Below are 20176 nucleotides of genomic sequence, written 5' to 3'. Positions count from 1 at the left end.
GCTCTTCCTTATCTTAGTTCATCCTGTATATTGCTTTGATATGTGGGGCAAGCCTAGGCAAGGTAAGATTTTGAGGGGCCTTGGTGACAATCTTATGTGGGCATGACAAAAAGGAAAAAAGATTAGATAACCCACTAGTCTATGATTCATTTCTAAGGTACACAGTAGCAAAATGATAAAAACTTATGAGGAAAGGTTGAAAGAACTAGGGTTATTTAGCATGAAAAAAAAACTAAGGGGAGATTTGATAGCAGTCTTTAAGGGCATTTTTACACATGCATGCATACAGTTGTATAAGCAGTGAAATGTGCATCAGTACTGAGAAAATGGCGGCAGGGTGCTTTTTGAACTAAAACACGTTGGAGGTGATTTAGTTCAAAAGCACACCACTACCATTTTCTGCACACTGACACACATTTCACTGCTTACACAACTGCACAGGGCGCAATGTAGTTTGCTTCAGGTTGCATATGGAGCAGACTTGATTAATCCAGTCTGCTCCAGCACAGCGGATCTCTGGCGTGGCGCTGGGGAAAAAGTATGTGTATAAATGCCCCAAAAATCTTAAGGGTGATGATAGAGAGAGTGGAAATGGGCTTTTCTCTGTGGCTGTAAGGACATTGCTAGGAGCAACTGACTGAAGCTGTAGCAGGGGAAATTTTAGGCTGGAGTTTAGGAGGAACTCCCTGACTGTTAGGGTGATCAGACATTGGAACAGGCAACCCAAAAGAAACTGTGGAATCCCCATTCTCAGAAAGTTTCAAGAGCTCATTAGACAGACACTTTGCTGGGATGGTTTAGTGAGGGATAACCCTGCCTTGAGCAGGGAGCTGAAGCAGAGGACCTAATGAGGTCTCTTCCAGCTATATTTTCCTATGATCTATAAACTTGAATAACACGATAAACTTATGTACCTAACAGTTATTCTGTGTTTGTGTTAGCACAATTTAAATAAAACCATTCTTCTTCCAGCCCCCCAAGTCCTTTTGCTTGCACACCTGGCATAAACCAGCCTATTTATGAGCATCAAATAACTGTATTTTAGAAAACCGTAGCTGTCAACTGAAGAAAGATGGAAATTAATGGCAGAAGATGCAACAAGAAACCTGAGGCTAGTTTTGCCAAGTCTATGCAAATGCAACAGGCCTTGTTAGCTCTTCAAGTTGCCCAATTTTAATTTAAAAAACAACTGACGCACAGCTTGCAGAGTTTTCAGTAATGAGAGACAATTTATTTAAGGGCCCTGGTAGCCAAAAAAACATCCAAAACCCTGCAAGTACAACTATCTTTAGCAGAGATTAAGATATTTTAGTTCTATATTATTGCAGTCATTAAAGTGTAGTATTTTAAACCCATGCTTTAATTCATATTAACTTTTGCCCGTTAAAACCACTTTTAATTAGATTTAACTCTAAAGAACCAAACCAGGAGCTGTGACAAACACTAAATATGTCATATTTAGAAATATTAATATATGCCTTAAAATAAATACCTAAATATGTAATTTAAAAAACAGGCCTGTACATTATGTTAAAATGAATGGGTCACAATATGCATTGTCCATACAAATATCTCAGTATGTTATCATAAATCTGAGAAAATACTTATGATCCAAAAACACCACTAAGAAGACAAGAAACAAAGAACAAGAGAGGTGAGCAAATATAAGAAAAATAGATTTTGCAGAAAAAAGCAAAATGATACCTGTTTGAGATCCAATGTAATGGTCACATAATGATATTCTATCCCATTCTGGATACTAGGACTCTGCCACCAAGTGTTCTTGCCATCAATTGCATTAGATATTGGATGTCGATCTATTGGATTGGTAGAAATACATTTTAAACATATTTTTAGAATGGTCACCAATGGAGTGGCTTAGTTGTAGCATTTAGTTAACACAGCATGCATGTATATGGTTGAATATGCCCACTGGGTGAAATTCATCCTAATACTGTTTGTTAAGACCATATGAATTATCCTAAGCACTGCTTGCATCCTAGGTGATAATATTTAAGAGGTCTTGTCTTGGCTTGTATGCATGGTTTGCATTGTAGTAATCATCACCTAGTAACAGCAAAAAATATTTTTCTTGCCAAATCACCTTTGTGATCCTATTTTGGAGAGTTATACAGCTACAGTTTTAAAGAACATTAAAGATTTGCTTCCACATCAATAGAAATTATGACTTTAACTGAGCAAGACAACATCTCTAGGGAAAAAATAAGCAGTTCATTCAAACATCATCTGTATCCAACTTCTATTTCTAATATAGAAGGAATGTATTTTTCTGAAGGCATTACATATCCAAAAAATATTACCTGTTTACTGAGAGAGACTTCCTAAAAATGCATTTTAATTACACACACACACACACACACACACACACACAATGCAGTGTCCATACAAATGGACTTTCTATCTATCTACATACACACACACAGCATATATGAAAGAAAACACACACTTGAAGAAAACAGAGTTATTAATGAATCTTAGATGTTGGGGAAGAGGAGGCTGGGATTAATCATAAATTGAAGAATATGTTGGCCTTTTATCCATTTTTTCAATCAGCTACCCAGATTGATAGTCTTTCTTTCTATAGTTTTTTTTTTTATCGTGTTAGCAGTCTGTGGAGGACAGGAATTCTGCCTCATTAATGAAAGCCAGAATGTCTGAACATATTTAAAGATACAATTAAAGTGCTTTGTGGGAGTGAAGGAAAGTGTCAGTCTTAAAACTGGAAATGCCAGAAATTTATTTAAATATCAAATGATTCAGTGGCATTAGTGGGCATCAACATTTGTATATTACATTACTAGTGGTAGAAATGGCGATATTATTAGCATTAGCTTTATAATTTAAAAAAACAAAACACAAAGAAAACCTTGTGCTCTAGGCATTGTCATACCTAACAGCTCTGATCATCTTTATAACTCCTGGCTTTAAAAGTGCTCTAGCAAAAATGATGTGTAAATCAGACTCAAGTTTCCTAGGTGATTCTGATAGAAGTTGTCTAATTGGAAATTTTGATATCAGTCCTCAGGTCAAATGTGTATTAAGGTTAGTCATGAAAAGAAAGGTTGCAAGGTGAATCAACAATTAACTGCAATGCCCATTATGAAAATTTAATCATAATTAATTTGAAAAACACTGATTAATTGCTGGCATGCATTCCATATTTAAAAAGGAAGAGAAATAATATAACATTTGTAAAAGGGATAGAACTGCAAATCTAATCCAAGGACCAACCCAACTGATTGATGACAAGGGGGATAGCTTAAAGAGTGGGTCCAAACTGTGCTCTTTAATTTGGGATCACATGTGATTAACCAGGGAGTTTGTGTTCATTTCCTTCTGCAGTAATTAAGGGGAGGCTCGTTCCAGACTCATATGTTCCAAGGGGATCATTTAAAGTCTGGTTACATTACATGGTGCTTTTATTAACAAGCTATCTCTGTTTAAATAAGGCAATTCCTAGTGCCAAATGAACGTTTTAAAAACCTTAAAATGTGAAGTGGTTGGCAATGTCAGACCAGGCATTCAAAAACCAGGCAGATGCAGGTTAACAACAGGGTAAGATAAAAACTGGTTGTGCTTTTCATACAGAAATGGGGAAGCAGTGGCTAGGTGTCTAGTATCTCTAGGTGTCCAGTGTAGGATACGGGAAAGAAAAGATCTGAAACCTTTGATGTGTGTGTGTGTGTGTGTGTGTGTGTGTGTGTGTGAACTGTTTGCAACTTGAAGTTGTCTGAATTTCCAGTACATTAGTGTTTTCATATGGAAAGAAAGGATGACACAATCTCTCAAGTTTATTTTAAGTTTTTTCTAATGCTTTTGAAAAACACTGAAAAACTGCCTGGATGGTACATGCTGAAGAAGTGGAAACTATTATTTAAATTATGTTACCATTAAAACCAAAATGATGACTGCAGAGACACCTAAACTAGCCTTTCAATGAACTAGATCAGATGCTAGACATGCTGTTTACCACTATAGCACAGAGCTCCACATGGGCTAATTTAACTTGCTGAAAATCCACTAAGCAGCAAGGTAAAATAGCCTACATGGAAATCCAAATATTTCAAAGTAGCCAAGCCAATGACCTACAGTTTCTTCTTCTCTCCATTTACTTGCCACTCTTTTGGATGTAAAATCCCAGAGCAAGAATGATCCTGAGGCCTTGTTACATTGCACTTTGAGCTGTTCAACTGCTGATCAGGGTTAGGGCCTCATTACATCTTACACAGTGAGCCACACATTTTGATGGGTTAGAGCTAGCTCGAGTTTGGAGCAGTCACATATTCAGGCCAGCAGAGGCCTGGAGGACTGAAAGAGAAGAATTCCACCCTCCCCCATTTCAGGCTTCCCCCCTCCCTCCCAGGGCTCCTCCTGTTCTTCCCTACCCCGGGGTCACCTCAGTGGTCCCCCTTGCATCTCATTGCTCCTGGGGCATTACTTACTTGTGGCTGCCTGTACTGTCTGTCCCACGGGAGCAGGCAGGGAAAGGTTAACATGCTTCCCTGGCCACTGCTGCAGCCAGGCTGCTGCTCTTCTGGCCCAGAGAGTAGTAGCTGCTGAAGCAGCACAGACAGTCACAAGTAAGTGGGGGAAGAGGATGGTGGGGCAGTGAGCAGGGTTCTGGGGTGCTGGACAGAACAGGGAGAGAGGTAGTGGGTAGGATCAGGGCCAGTCAGGGAGTGGAGGTGGGTGGGATGTTTATGTTAGGGTGTCACCTAGAGTGGCTACACCTTAACGTAACATGAGCTGGGTAGCATGGATCATAGATAATCTTGCCCTCCACTGGAGTGACATAAATTTGAGCATATAATGAGTGCTTAAAACCAGCTTTAGGTGTTAATATGCAGACAGTTCAGGTGTTAAGAACTCCAGAAGCTGCCCAAAATTGCCATGTAACAAGACCCTTAGTGCTAGCTCCAGTTTGGTGTAGTCCCACATTAAGGCTAAAGACCTTCTCTGTCCCCCATCTGCACAACTGTGACTTGCCACTAAAGGACTGATAAGCAGGGGTCTGACCAGGAGCTACAGCTGGAAATTGCCACTACAGGGCTTATGAACCAGGACAGACTTCTATCCCTGCTCTATGTGGGGGCCAAGGGGGGGAGGGACGGGCTGGTGGGGGGCAGAGGGACATGAAGCTGGGTGGTGAAGATTTAATGGGATGGGATTAGGTAATGAAATGGAAGGTGAAAAAAATGGAGGTGGGGGAAGGGTGGTGAAGTGAAGAAAGTCAGTCACTGAAGGAGGAAATAAAGTAGAAAAAATAATTTAAAAAGAAATCAAGAAGTCAATTCAAGGTCTAATGTTTTAGTAAATTGGGATTTGAGATTGGGGTGTGGGGACTGCTGCTCTTGCTTCCCATGATGGTTGGGAGGTGGGAGCAATGAGGGAAGGCATTTTGGGGGTAGGTATTGCCCCTGGCCTGGTAAGGAACCCCCACCTCATGGGGATCGAATCCGGTCCTTTATTTTGTCCCATCTCCCTCCCACCCCCACCCCTCCCCCTAGTTCCCGTCCATGCCCTGTGACCTAGCTAGCTGGCATGTGCTCAAAAGGCTGTTTGCACAGGGTTGCACCCCTGGGGGTGGGAAGGTCTTGCCCCAGGGGCAGAAGGGGGAATTGGCTCGGTGCTATAACTGCCCCACCAGGCAGTAGAGTTCAGGGTGTGGAACGTTGCCCACATAGAGCAGGAGGGTGGCAGAGGGACACTGCATCCTGGGATGCTGGAAGACTGCAACTTGGGTAGCTCATCTGTTGGGAATAGCCATATATTAATAAAACACAAGCTGTGTAATGTGGATCAGACATAAACCTATCCTGGAGTGTCTTAATTTTAAGCTGCCTGAAGTATCCTTAAAACTAGTTTCAGGTGTTAATGTGTAGATAATCCCAAGGTTAAGAGCCACCTAAAATTAATTTGTAAAAAGTCCCTAAGAAAAAACTAAAAAGAACCCTCCCACAGAAATATTTCTTCAAGACTGTTTTTTAACAGAACAAAACCAAGATTGCATACATACGATGTGAAATTTTACTGTCCTGATGACAAATACGACACTGGGGGTTTCTTGCTGGTTGTCCAGATACATGTTCAACCAGTTTGCAATACATTTCAGGTTCTTTTTCACCACAGGTAGCATTGGTTGTGATGACAGCACTAGTAGCCAAATTCAACACTGCTGGAAATAAGCCTGGAAAAAAAATAGAAGAGAGAGAATAGAGTAAATTCGGTAGTACAACTAGAAATGTATATGCCACATATTAATTCTTAAGACAATAAAGTGAAAGACCTAATATTCAATAGCTACATATATTATAGAAGAATATGCCACCATTTGGACTCCTTTATATTTTTAAACAAGTTTAAGACATCAAATTAAGGGCTATTATTAAATGGGTCTTCTTAATTATTCTCCTCTAAAACATACATTTGAATGAGCCGCACTGCTGTATTACTTGAAGAACAAGGTGCAAAGGTGTGTATAAAGAATCAGCCAAGAAGTTATTTCATAATCAGTTCAAACTCTCTAGTGACTGACAGTCTGAATGTTCTTTGAATTGCATATGCAAATGAATCATCTTTTAATTTTTCTCTTCTTTTTCTTTTCCATTATTCCTACACTCCATTTTCATCACCATGGTAGACTGTTACCCAGCTTGTTTTGCACTTGTTCCATAATTTATATTACATTACATTTTTAACCATATTACTGTTCAATGGAGGTTCTTATATAGTGATCATTGCCATAGCATCTGAACACCTTTTAACAGCACATGCTGTAAACTAATAATGTCTGTCACATGTGGCTTGTTCTCTCTCTCATCCTCTATCCAGGAAGTGTGTACAATATTATGCCTTGATTTGGCAATTTTTAGGAATGATTGCACTACTGTACGTATTACACCCTGCGATCCTCATTCAGTAAAGCATTTTAGCCCATGTTTAACTTTAAGCAATTGCTTGCGTGCTTTGCCGGATTGCATGCAATATGATAAACCACACAGCAAGCTATAAGAATTATAAGCCATAGGAGGAACAATCATTAAATCAGGCCTACTCCCCCATATCAGCAACACTGACCAAAGCCTGTGAGCTGTGGAAAAAATGATTTGCTTGGGCAAACTGATGTGTTAGGTTGAGCTTACACATTAGCCTTTCATGCCAGAAATAAATCAGTTTTACATCCTCAAAAATATAATTTAATATGGCTTCAAGTTAAACAAAACCAAACAAAAGACGTCCAGGTATAGCTGGTCTGAACTGAGGGTATCCAATCCCAATTACTACTGGGGGAGATTTGAAATGTGCCTTCCCCATACCTGCTTTATCTGGTTTAATCAACTAATAACTAACTATAATGAACATAAATGTAACCAAAAAACAAGGCTTTTGCCAAGACTGGACTTGAAATTGTTGCACATTTATGAAGCTCCCTTGGTGATATAACTCTCCACCTATTCCTTGATGTATTGTGCTAGCTGAATTAATACAGCATCATTCAGCTGATTCCTTTTGATCTGCTAACTCTGTTCTCCTTACTGTCCCTGCAATTAACCTGTGTGCCATTTAATTTCTGAGCTTGGTGGTCATGGTACAGTTATCCTCTGACATTAAAAGTTAGCAACTCTCATGTTCACTTTAAAACCATGTTAAGCACATTACTTGAGCAAGGCTCCGAATTAGGTACTAACTTGTCCAATTTGTACAGTCAGTCAATCAATAGCTGAGATTTTCATTGAATTTGCAGTTTTCTGCTCCTTTATAGATTACAGCCTACTTTCATTACATTTTAAAATGTGTATGGTTATATCTGCTGTATTTCTATTCAAAGCATTTACTGGTGTTTATTGCTATCTACATCAGGGTTATGTGGCAAAGAACCTAAGCATTGAATGACCTGTGATTCTCTGTAGAGAGTCTCCAATTTGACTTACAGCCTTGTTACTGCCACTTGAGGACAGGTAATGCTAATAGCATAAAAGCCAGAAATCATTGCATTTAATCCTGTAGACCAGCATAATAACTAACTTCCTAGAATGGGAGCCTAGTGAAAAGAGGAAAAGGTATCATGGGGAAAAAAATTACAGACCATGGTTTGGGAAAATAAACACAAAACTAGATTGAAAAAGGTAAAACAGCAAAGAAAAAGATCCCAGCAGTCCTGTCTCGCACTTTTTATACACGTTGACACTGTATTTTATTTATATGAACATGCATGTTAGTGTGAGCACACATTAAATAATGATCACCAAGGACCCAATTTTGCATTGATACTAATCCATTAATTTCAGTGCAACTCAGGACATAATTGGACCCCAAAGTCTTGCATATTATCAGAGTAAACACAGACAGCTATTGTTAGACGTTTCACTGAAGAGACATTGTCAAGGTCCCACTGCTTCAAATAGAATAAAACTTGTCACTTTCGATCCCTGGTTGTTTCATGAGAAAGAAGCTGACAGGAAGAGGGCAGAAGCCGCACCAAGTGCACAAAGCTCATTTTAAAATGCAGCCAGCACTCTAGGTTTGTCACTTAGTGAGCTGCCTTGCCTTGAAGCTAAGATTTTCTCCCACATTTAATGGACAAACATTCCAAATGCTCTTTTAACACAACCCTTGTTTCCGAAACGTGCTGCTTAGTTTTTTGTTTCGGGTGACATTTTAGAACACTATGAATAATATTTTAAAATGTTTTATTTTTCTCTCCTCTGGCAAAAAAACCTGTTTGCATCAGAAGAGAATCTTGAAAAGAGGCCATTTTGGAACGAAAATGTTGGCCACCATTCCTAGAGCTAGGGTTGCATTTGTGAAATTGTGCATCAATAACCCTTGTTTGCTTTAGCAACATTGAGAAGCAATGAATGAATTTCTTTGAAGATGCACCATTTAGGATTCATTTTGAATTCTGGATATAGAAGCAGTTGCCAAACCCCAATGACCAGCGCCCAGAATATATGTACTTCAACTTATTAATAAACTCTCTGGACAAAATCTGAAGCTGCTTTTAAAGCCAGATATGGTTAGACAGCTATTGGCCCTGGTGTACTTGGGTGGAGGATTGGTTGGAAAAGCCTCCATGGCTCAAGTCTAGATCACTTAAGAATGGATCCATGACTTAGTATTATCACCACCAATGTCATTAGTCTCTTCAAAAGATAGTGCCATATTCTTTTGGCAAAATAATAGCAAAGCAGTGCTAACATGAAACAGGATCCCCAAAATGGTGGCCAAGATTAAGGATAGCTGTGTGCGCATTACTTTTATCCCTGCAATAGACATCAAGGTTTGTATCAGACACATGAGGAAACACCTGCTGCAGTGCCTTTTCATGGGATGAGAAAACTGCTGCTGAAGCACCAAGTGCTCTTACCCAGCTGGGCTAGGGACAGAAGTTGAACATAAACCGGAAACTGGTTTACACCTGTAACAGAACAGACATTCAGTGCATGTAAACCAGTTTTTAAATGGCTGAAATTGTTTTAAAATAAACCTGCTACCTAATGTAGTATCAGACTTAACTGATTTTGGTCAAACTGGTTGATGAAACTTCTGCCCCAGATCCCTTCTTGGTTCAAGTTAAATCAGAGTCCCCCAGCATCCCAGCATGCTCTACAGTCCTGGGCTGGGCTGTGCTGTGCTGTCTGCTCCAAAGAGCAGGGCTGGCCCCTAGCTGGAGCAGTGAGAGCTGGCTGACAAAGGGGTGGGTTGGGGAGGGAGGGAAACCTAGCTGGGATGCAGCCCAGTCTACAGGGGGAGACTGCTCCCCTCCCTCCTCCCCCCCCAGCAAACCCCAGATGGGATCTGGGGCCATGAAGGGGGATTAAAACCCGCTTCCCTCACTCAAATTTACTGCTGGCTGTAACTATGGACTACAAATCCCAGAGGCACCTAGAAGCAGGAAGAAGAAGTGATGAGCAACTCTGCAGAGTCCTGCTGCTGTGTTTTTGGACTAAAAATCCCAGCAATCTTGGGGACAGCAGGAAGAAGAAGCAAACACACAGCTCATATTGGACATGCCAGAGAGCCATGCTCTTGTGCCCCCCAGCTTCTGGCCAAAGGCACTGCAGGAATATAGCTGCATTTCATGAATGTCTGTTCACTTCTGTTTCAATTTAATCTTTGCAGTTTAGACTAACCTGCATGACTGAATCAATTCAACCTCAGGCTTTTTGACCATCTGTACTAAGCCCTGGAGAAATAATTCCAGCTGAGTATCCTCATAACCCATGGTCCTCTTCATACCTATGTAAAGCCCAACATTTTTGGCCCATGGGCCAAATGAGCAATGCCAGGTCTGTCCACATACCTAGTGGAGGCCCAGTCCAGCCACACAAAAACAGCCGGGTGGCAGCCACAGCCATCAGGGAATTGCCCAGTTAGGGCACTGCCATGTGGGGCTGAGGCCCAATTGGGCTGGGCTCCAGTTCAATCCAGCTATGTGGAAAAAGGACCCAATCCCTCTGCATGGGGCCAGTCTGGCTGGGAGTAATCCCAGGACCCAATCCCTCTGGCACAGGGCTTGGAAATTTGATGGCAGGGGAACATCAGCATAGTTTTTCTGTTGCCAAATTTCCAGACCTGTAGGGAGAACCAGAGGTCAGATTTCATGGTTCTGCAGGCCAAATCTGGCCTTCAGGCCAGGAGTTGAGCACTCCCAGCAAAGCCCAAAAGAGACTGTATTTTAAGGATCAGCCTGTTTATAAGTGTGTTCAAGGGGAGAGATTGCCATTTAGACTGACCCACAGCAACCAGGGTGAATAATACATTTCTGATACAGGCATACAATTCTAGCAGTTCAGAAACTGAAAGCATGTAAAAGCTTACATGATAGCCAGGACTTTTTAACCTTTAAATGGAGATGCCAACACAGCTGTGAGCTATGACAGACTGTTTGCACATTCTTTGGTACCTTTCTGAAAGTTTTACATCCCACCTTTACAACAAAGGCAGTTGACAAGAAAAATCAAAGACATGGAAGGTCACATTTTAGACATTCATTCAAATAACTTCTCAGAAGGAAAAGCGAGAGAGAAACCAGAAGGAATCAAGAGAGGGGGAGAGAGAGAGAGAGAGAGAGAGAGAGAGAGAACAAGAGCTCCAGATAGGAAAGGAAGGCCTGAGAACCTGTAGGAAAGGGAAGTGCCAGCCGTACAGAGCTCATGCCCTCTGGCCAGATTTTTAAAGGTATATAAGTGCCTCTGTCTCAGTGGGCTGTGTGAGATTTAGACTCTGGCCTTTTCCAATTACAGACAACCATTCAATACTACTCTATGGACCCAATTCCTCATTGCCTAGAATCTTGTTATAGTCATTTGTTCTTGTAGAATGAAAACAAAGTACTACCAAATTAAGAAGACAGGCCTTCAAGCCCACTTTATATTGCTGTACCAGTCCCTACAATGAGAACCCAGTGCTGTTGGCTTACCCCTAGGCCATCCCTGCCAGGACACTCAACATACAAGTGCAGGATATTTTAACCATGCCTTCTTCTACTTTACTCTTTTCCTTCCCTTCTGCCATTGGCAGAAACCATCCTTACATTCATTTGTATCTGAGTAAAGTGGCAAAATTATGGCAATTACATTTGGAGGAAGGAGTGAAAGAGAGTTTATGGTTAAGCTACTGGTCTGGGACTCATGAGACTTGGGTTAGAATTTCTGGTCTGCTGTGGACTCCTGCTGTTACATTGGGAATTGAGGCACAAAGAGATATGGCTAATCTGTGAAACAGGAATAAAGAGTTGGAAACAAGGAAATATTATCTATTGTGGTTTTATTTAGCCTGCAAACCGTTACTTGCCACCATGCTCCATGTACATTAAACCCTGAGCTCACTGACTTGCTGCTTTGGGTCCCCAACAAGCTCTCCAAGGCTAGGGACAGACATTATACATAAACTGGTTTAAGTGATCCGAAACTGGTTTAAACCTGTAACAGATCAGATGCTCAGGGATATAATCCAGTTTGAAAATGGCTGAAACTAGTTTGAGATAAACCTGGTTGAATGTAGTATCAGACTTAACTGATTTGGGTCAAACCGCTTTATGCAATGTCTGTCCCAGAGCCCTTGCTGGTTTAAATTAAACCACAGTCCCCCAGCATTTCAAATGCTTTGCAGCCCTGGGCTGCGCTGTCTGCTTCAGAGTAGGGCTGCCCCACTCCTCTGCTCACTAGCTGGAGCTCTAGCAGAGACTGCAGGAACAGCAGGGTCTGCCTGTCTTTCCCTGCCCCACCCCCCACTCATCACGCCCTGCCCAAGCAGTGATTCCCCCCTTCCCTCTCCCACAGCACAAGCCATAGCCAGCATGTGGAATGTTGAGAGGTGTCTGTCTATGGCAGACAGGACAAAGGCAGAAGGGACAGTGTCTGCCTATGGCTTTTTGGAAGCTGGTAATGTCCCTCCATTCCTTCCTCGGAAAAAGTTGTTTAAGAAGAGCTTGAGCTAATGTGAGAGGCTTTTGTTTTCTTGATGGGCTGATAAACACTGTTATCAACTCCCTGTTGGTTCCCTTGCTGGTCAGGAGCAGCCAGGGGGGGAGAGGAACCCCTCCCTAATCAGAGGTCCTGCTGGGGCCTGGCCACACCCTCTCCCCAGCTCAGCACCATGGTAGGGAAGGGTGGGCTACTCTAGCGTTCCCTCCCTGGATTGTAGTCTGAGTCACTGCAGGTATGTGCCTGCATTTTCTCAGTCCAGAGGGAATGTCTCTACACTTGCAAATGTGTTCAGCCTAGGCAGGTTTGACTAACCTCCAAAAATTGAATCAATTCAGGCTCAGGCTTTTTGAATGCCTGTCCCTATCCCAAAAGAATTTTGCAGTAAATGCTAACCTCATTTGCCCTTTTTTCTTCTCTGACTACCACACTGCAGAAAGGAATATATAGATCTCGATTTCACATTTCTTCTTTGTGTATTTAGTATTTCCCAATCACCTGGGACTTGCACTCATTGACAAGTAATAGAAAGGATGTCAGTGACATTTGGTCCTGCCCTATTACCTACTTATCTGTGAGAGAGAATTTTTCCCTGTTTTATGCTGCCACAATGAGACAGCCAGAGGCACATGAGCTGAGGCCTTGCTCAGAAAAGAGAGTAGGGTGCAGCTGGTGTGAGGCATTCTCTATAAAGACCTCTTTCAGCTGTTGAATTCACTTCCAACCTCATCCAAAATAGACATGGCCATTTGACTTTCAAGGGCACACTGCAAGGCCCAGTTGACGTCCCAAGTTATGAGAGACTGGAACAACTCTGGAGGCAAATCAAAAATAATAACTGTGTGTTCAGCTGTTGGGTGATTGTTGCATATTACATACAGGGTGGTAGAGATCATGGGGATAGTCACTGGAGCAGCCTATTCATATGGACTATTTTTAAAATGTGTGAAGGAACATCTAAAGCAAAGGATACACGTTAATTGTATGGAGATGGATATGAATCCAGACCAATATATACCTTTCAGATTCGTCTTCTTGCCACTGTAGAATATACAATTTAGACACTGTAGGGTTTTTTTTCCTTTTTCTTTTTTTATAACTAGTAGGCTGGTTACAATGCACTCAAGACATCCCTTTAGACATTTATTTTGGCAAGTGGCACATGGAGGTTCATTCCAGAAATACTCAATTGTATTATTTATCTTTTCAGGAATTGATCAGGTAGGCACCCTGAAGATAGAAAAGCTCCATTTTGCAAGGGTTTCTGCAGACCTACAAGCAGTATATCTTAGACATGTAGGAAAATATATAGTACCACTTTTAATTTTTTTCATTAATGATTGAAAATTGTTTTCAAGAGAAAGTACTATTGGGGCATTGTTTCATAATCCTATTGTTAAAGAATTAAAATTGTGGGTTTTTTTTCCTTAAAGGAAATTCCAATAAGAAGACAATCTTTCTCTTAGCAAACCCCTATTTGGCACCACATTTCTTTCAATGTTTTGCTCAGGCATTGTCTCTTCAAAAAAACAAATAAAACAGTATGCCTAAATGCATCTAACTTTTCAAACCATTCTTCCTAGTCTGTAGACAACTTTGAAACATTTGTGCAATCAAGCAGATCTGTTTGCCACTGAATTTGTTTTAAAAAGACAAAGGGGAACATGCCAATATAAGATGTTCTAAGAAGCGTCACTGGGAAACAGAAAAGATACTTGTCTGTTGTAGTACTAAGCTATGCTAGTGTGTGGGAACACAGTGGGTAGAAAAACTGGGACAAAACAAAACAAAATGTTGCAGCAAAAATGGTTTCCAGCTGTGCACGGCAGGGAGTAACTTAATGCACTGGATCCACAATGTAGATGAAGAGCTTTATACAACTGGAAAATAAGTCCAATTTGAAGAAATCACTGTCCAGACACAGCAAAACTTGCAGACTGGAAAAAATGACACTAAGCCCATTTGTCCAGCAGCAAACAAAATCAGAGAGCACGCACTGTATTCTCAGTTCTTGTTTTCTTACTCACTTTAAGTAATATCTTCAGCTTCAATTCAAAAAGACATAAAAAAAGAAACTCCACATGTAAGATATTAATAGGCAATCTTGTTTGGTGATAGCAACCCTTACAATTACTAAAAACACTTGAAAAAAAATATTGATTGTGTGGTAATGCTACCTTGTATTTCCATGGCTCCTGACTTCCAGGCTAGGGACAGAAATTACATGCAAACCAGTATTTGTGCTTGGAAACCATAGATTCAGAGATGGTAGGGTTGGAAGGGACCCCAACAGATCATTGAGTCTGAACCCCTGCCTAGGCAGGAAAGAGAGTGCTGGGGTCACATGACCTCAGTCAAATGCCTATCCAGCCTTCTGTTAAAGACCCGCAAGGTAGGGGACAGCACCATGTCCCTTGGAAGCCCATTCCAAATTTTGGCCACCCTTACCATGAACCAGTTCAAATCTGTAACACAACAGAAGTTCAGTGCACATAAACTGCTTTCAAAATGGCTGAAACTGGTTTAAGATAAACATGGATGGATGTAGTATCAGACTTAGCTGATTTAGGTTAAATGGGTTTATTGAGCTTCTTTCCCAAATCTCCAGATTCAAGTTAATTCTCAGTCCCCCCACATGCCAGGACCTCCCCCACAAAACCTGCTTTGCAGGGTAGGTAAGCTAACTTTGGCCCAAACTGTCTGCTCCAGCCAAGCAGGGAAACCTGCTCTAGTGCCCCTTGGCTTCTGGCCTAGGCCACTGCAGGCATGTGGTTGCATTTCAAAAGTGACCGTCTGTTCACTTGCTTTTTGGTTCAACCTATGCAGTTTAGACTAACCTGCAAAGATTTAAATCAATTCAGCCTCAGGTTTTCTGACTGTCTGTACTTAGCCCTAAGGACCTTGTAAACTTTAACCAACTTAATCACATAACACTTCAGTTACCCCAATTTTTCATATTAGGAACCAAGTCAAAGAGATACTGGATCACTACTATTAGATTGGATAAGAAACCTGTCATGTAGCCAGAACCCAGATATCCTCTCACACATCCATGGCTGCAAATGAGTTTGCGAGGCAAAAATCACAACATGTAGATGGTAGATAAGAACCTGACTTTAATGAAGTCAAGAGCAGAAATCTCATTCGGTTAAATAAATTCAATTAAACAGGATTTAATCTAATAAACATTTTATAAAATAAAAAATAGTAGTCACCTGTTCTGTTCTAAGCAGGGAGCAACAAAAGCAAATATATGACCAGAACCACTTATTAAAGAATGCCTTAGAGGTTCTTCCCAAATTGCAAACCACTGAAATGTTGGAAGAATATTCTTAACAGCAGATGTATAGCTTAGACAGGCCAGTAGACCCGCAACCCTTATTAGGCCTAGTACCTAGTTGGTTTGAAGTCAAAGGACCTCTGATCTATGTAGAAGGACACTCTGAAGAAATTCCCCATATTCTCTTGGTCTTGTTCTTACCAGATTAGTTTAACAGCTTCCTCATGCTCTACAATATGCTTGGAAAGGCTCCAGCCTTTGGACATTTACTACATCTGAGTTTCTAGAAGTCCCTTAAATGATGAATCACCTCATGGTCCTGCCCACTTCCCACCACCATAGCCTGCATGACTCTTCTTCAACAGAATAAAATAACTGAAATGATGCAAAGAATAAGAAAAAAAATCCATGCAAGTGCTGTTTATAAAAGGGATAAAAGGCCACAAACAGAGCTCCAATGCTATTCTGGAACCACACACATTTTCCCTTTAGAGCCATTTCATTTTCCACATGAACACCACATTTTGTTTTGTCAAGAGCTACTCCTCGCTTCTGTCTTGACAAAGTTATTGTTTTATGCATGGCAAAGCATTGTTGTGCCTGTCCTCTTAGATGTGGAGAGATATCAGACACCAGGGTTTTATACTTCATTTGTGCTGGCTTGAAGTTACCATCAAAGCCATCATCTACCAAGGCACTACATTGAAGAATCTAAATTACTCACTATGGCCTTGAGCCTCCAAGTACTTACAGGTTGTTCAAAAGGACTTGAATGTTTGCTATGTTCCTGTGCAAGTCAGAATAAAGGAAATAGGGCAAAAACATGCACTTAAAGTCCTCTTCACTGAAGAGAAGCCCCAACTAAACTTGAAAGCACAAGGACAGAGTCCAGATGTAGAATTAACATGCCCAAGAGAACATGATCGTATTTGATATCATCATACCCTTGGCTGCATTGTTGGCCTAACTTTTTTAATCAGCCCAGGGGGTAAACTGATGGCCCTGCAACTATATTCCCAGTAATGTAAGAACCATTTCCCATATTTGCCTAGGTTAGCTCATTATTTTTAACTCTCGTTTTATTTATACCATGCTTCAAACCTGCGCTATGTAAGATGAAGCTAGGTATATGGTAAAAGTTTTCAACGCTTGATCTGAGCCTTCAAGAGGCCAAACCAAGTCATTATGATTATCCACCCCAGCATGGAGTCTGACATCAGGAAAAGTTCCCACACCTTTCATTGACTATGGATAAAGCTGTGGGTTTTGTCTGTCAAGTTTGAAAAATCAAACGTCATGTTCTATAAAATGAAGACCTCTCATCTATAACTTGCTGTCCTTCAAGATTGCACTGTTTTCTTACACTTCAAATTTTGTTCTTCCTAGGAAATTACCTACCCTCTGTTATATCTATGAGGTCCTCAGGACTTTGATACAAATCATGAATGATTTTGCCCCCAGTTGGTGATGCATAGGCAGTGCATGTGGGTGTATGTGCACCCCAAGACTGGCAGTGCAGCCCCTGTGATTGGCCACTACCAAAGCTGCTGGTGGCACCTGCGGGTGGTTGTCACTTGCCACATACCCCTAACCACTGACATCGCTGGTGGCGTCTGCGGGCAGTCGCCGATCACCACTGGTCACCACTGCTGGTGGCATCTATGGGTGTTCACCAATTGCTGGCGGCATTGCGGGTGGTCGACGACCACCAATTGGCACTTGCCACCACCCGTCCCCCCCCGCCACCAACATCATTGTGGCCACCTGCAGGAGCTCCCCGCTTGCCGCCACCACGCCCCCGCTGCTGATACCACCACCGCTGTCGCTGCCTGCAAGCAGTTGCCATGTCTCCCCAGCCTCTGGGGACACGTGTAGTTCATGCTGCCCCCCCAATTTGAAAGAAGCAACACTGGCATTTTAGCATCCAGGATCATTTTTACACTTTTACACATGCTCGGGGGGGGGGGAGGGGGGGGATCATACGCCGGGGGGGGGGGGAGGGGGCGGCATTTAAATTAGAGTGGCTTCCAAGAGAGCTCTCAGGAGCTGCTCTAATTAGAACACCTGCGGCATCTTGTGTATTCAGCGTCCTGCATTTCAAAATGGCAGTGGGGATACTTCAACTAGAGCTTGTTTCATGAGCTTTAGTTAAAGTGTCCCCACTGCCATTCTGAAATGAGGGAATGCAACATGCTGGAGTGCTCTGATTAGAATGTTCCAGAAGACTTAATTGAGCCTGCTCTGACACATGCTAATCAGAACGCACAAGAGCATGTGTATAGGTGCCCCAGGAGTTCTTAGGAAAAATGTAAAAAAGGCAGTTCTTCGCACAGTAACACTTAAGAAGCACAACTTTGCACAACACTAGCCAGAAAGTTATCTCCTTTCTATTAGGGTTGTGTGAAGCTTTGGAAGCTGATTCAATTCAGAGGAGATTCGGCCCAACTTGGTAGCTGAATCTCCAAATCCAAATAGAATTGGGAGACCCATTAAATGCTCCAAATCGAATCAGAAGACTCCAAATTGATTCAGAGAGATTCGATGCAGATTTGGAGATTCAGCCATAGACTAAATAGGCAGCAGTCCTCGAGGATATTGAACACAGTTGTTTCCAACTGGTAAGTCTGTTTTTGTTGGCGGAGGGGGGAGGGAAGGGGCATGGGGGGTCAATGCCCCCACAGTGAGGGAGGGATTGGGGCTGGAGCTGGGGCTGGAACCAGCTGCCCAGCTAGGGTGGGCAGGTGCAGGACTCGGGGAGGGGGGCTTCTGCCACTGCGTGCCACCATGTTCTGGTGGTCCAAGAAGGCATGGGAGCAGGCATGTGCCCCCCAGATCTGCACGAGGTGTACTGAGCCAGGCTGCACTTTTGGAGGCTAGCTCCAGCCACCTGCCACTGGGCTGTGCTCCATGGGGTGGCTGGAGCCAGGGCTGTGCTCCAGGTGGCTAGCCCCAGCCACAGCCCAGAGCAGAACCCTGGCTCCGCCCACCCTGCAGAGTGCAGTAGAACAGGGGCTATGGGGGGACTGCAGCCACCCTAAAATTCCCCATAGCCCCTGCCACCAGCCCCTCCCTGTTCCAGGTGCACACGCCTGCTGCTATGTCCTGCCACTGCTCACCCAGCTGGAGTGCAGCAGGGTGAAGTCGCAGCTTGTCCAGGAGGTGCGGGGAGGCTGGAGCGGCTTCTGCCACTGCATGCTGCTTGTCCAAGGCACTACAACAGCACTGTCCTGCGCCTCCCTAGCCCTGCTGGGTGAGTGGCAGGGCATATCCCCTGCTCCCAGTGCATTCTGCCCGGAGTGAGCTGCACCTGCATCATGCCTGTCCCCTCGCCCCGGCTGGACAAATGGCAGCAGGGCATAGCCCCCACTTCCAGGACTGCCATGCCTGCATCCCATGCACTCCCTCCCACCCTGACTGGACAAGTGGCAGTAGCCAGAGCCCCCACTCCCAGTACCTTCCATCGCCAATCTGGAGCACAGCCCGGCCCAGACTGCCCCAGGCTGATCCATGGGCACACGCCCGCTGTCATGCCCTCCTGGATCAGTGGTGCACAACTGTATGCAGTGGTGGGAGCCCCCCCTCCCTAAGTCCTGTGCCCCTCCCCTGCACCTCCCTCACTATTAGGGCATTGCCCCCTCACTGTTGGGGCATTGATCTGCCCCGCCACACCGCTCCCTTCCCCACCTCTGCCAACCACAACAGACCAGCTGGAGGCAGCTGTGTCCAGCCTCCTCAAAGACTGCTGCCTGTTTAGTCTTTGGCTGAATCTTCGAATTGGTGCTGAATCTTCAGATCTGAATCAGATTAATCGAATCAGGACAGTGATTTGAATCACTGAATCAAATCACTGTCCCTCTGAATCGTCTGAATCCAAATCCGAATCAAATACTTGCCACTTCGCACAACCTACTATATATCTCTTGCCTTTCTTTTCAACAAAACATATTTCCTTCATTACCAGTTTACTACCTAACCTTGTAACTTTACCAGACACTTGCTATTATTCTGAAACCATTAGCTTCCTTGAGAAATGTCTAGCATTGACTGTTTCTAATTGGTTTAGAAGCAACAGAAAAGTAGGTTATGAACAGTAGGGCTGTGCGAAGCTTTGGGTGCTGATTCAGTTCAGAGGAGATTCAGCCCAGTTTGGTGCCTGAATTTCCAAATCTGAACCGAATCAGGGAATCAATAAAAAGGTCTGAATTGATTCGAAACTCTCCAAATCTTTGGAAAAGATTCAGAGAGCTTCAATGATTTGGACAGTCCCCCTGCCCAGTCCCGTCCCCTGCCCAATGCAGCAGGGAGCTGCAGCCAGACTCGGAGCTGGTAAATAGGGGGCGGGGGAGAGGGGCTGGAGGAGGGGTGAGGGGACCATGGGGGGACCCCTGCCAGGCCTCACCCCTGCCCACTCCCCCATCTCCCTCCATGGCTGGCCCACCCAGCCTGA

General features: G+C 43.1%; 1 protein-coding gene across 1 annotated transcript in view; it reads right to left on the bottom strand.

Annotated features, from left to right (window-relative positions):
* LAMA2 (laminin subunit alpha 2) overlaps positions 1–20176 on the bottom strand; it is a 559328-nt gene that overhangs the window by 450801 nt on the left and 88351 nt on the right. The window contains exons 3-4 of the mRNA XM_006029173.3: positions 6038–6208; positions 1705–1817 (exon numbers count right to left, since the gene is read on the bottom strand). Of these exons, the coding sequence (XP_006029235.2) occupies positions 1705–1817; positions 6038–6208 (284 nt within the window). The remainder of the gene's footprint in view (positions 1–1704; positions 1818–6037; positions 6209–20176) is intronic.

The sequence above is a fragment of the Alligator sinensis genome, unplaced genomic scaffold (genome assembly GCF_000455745.1).
Source record: "Alligator sinensis unplaced genomic scaffold, ASM45574v1 scaffold889_1, whole genome shotgun sequence".
In the NCBI taxonomy this organism is placed as follows: Eukaryota; Metazoa; Chordata; order Crocodylia; family Alligatoridae; genus Alligator; species Alligator sinensis.
Note: the sequence above shows the minus strand (reverse complement) of the source record. Positions and strands in the feature narration are given on the sequence as shown.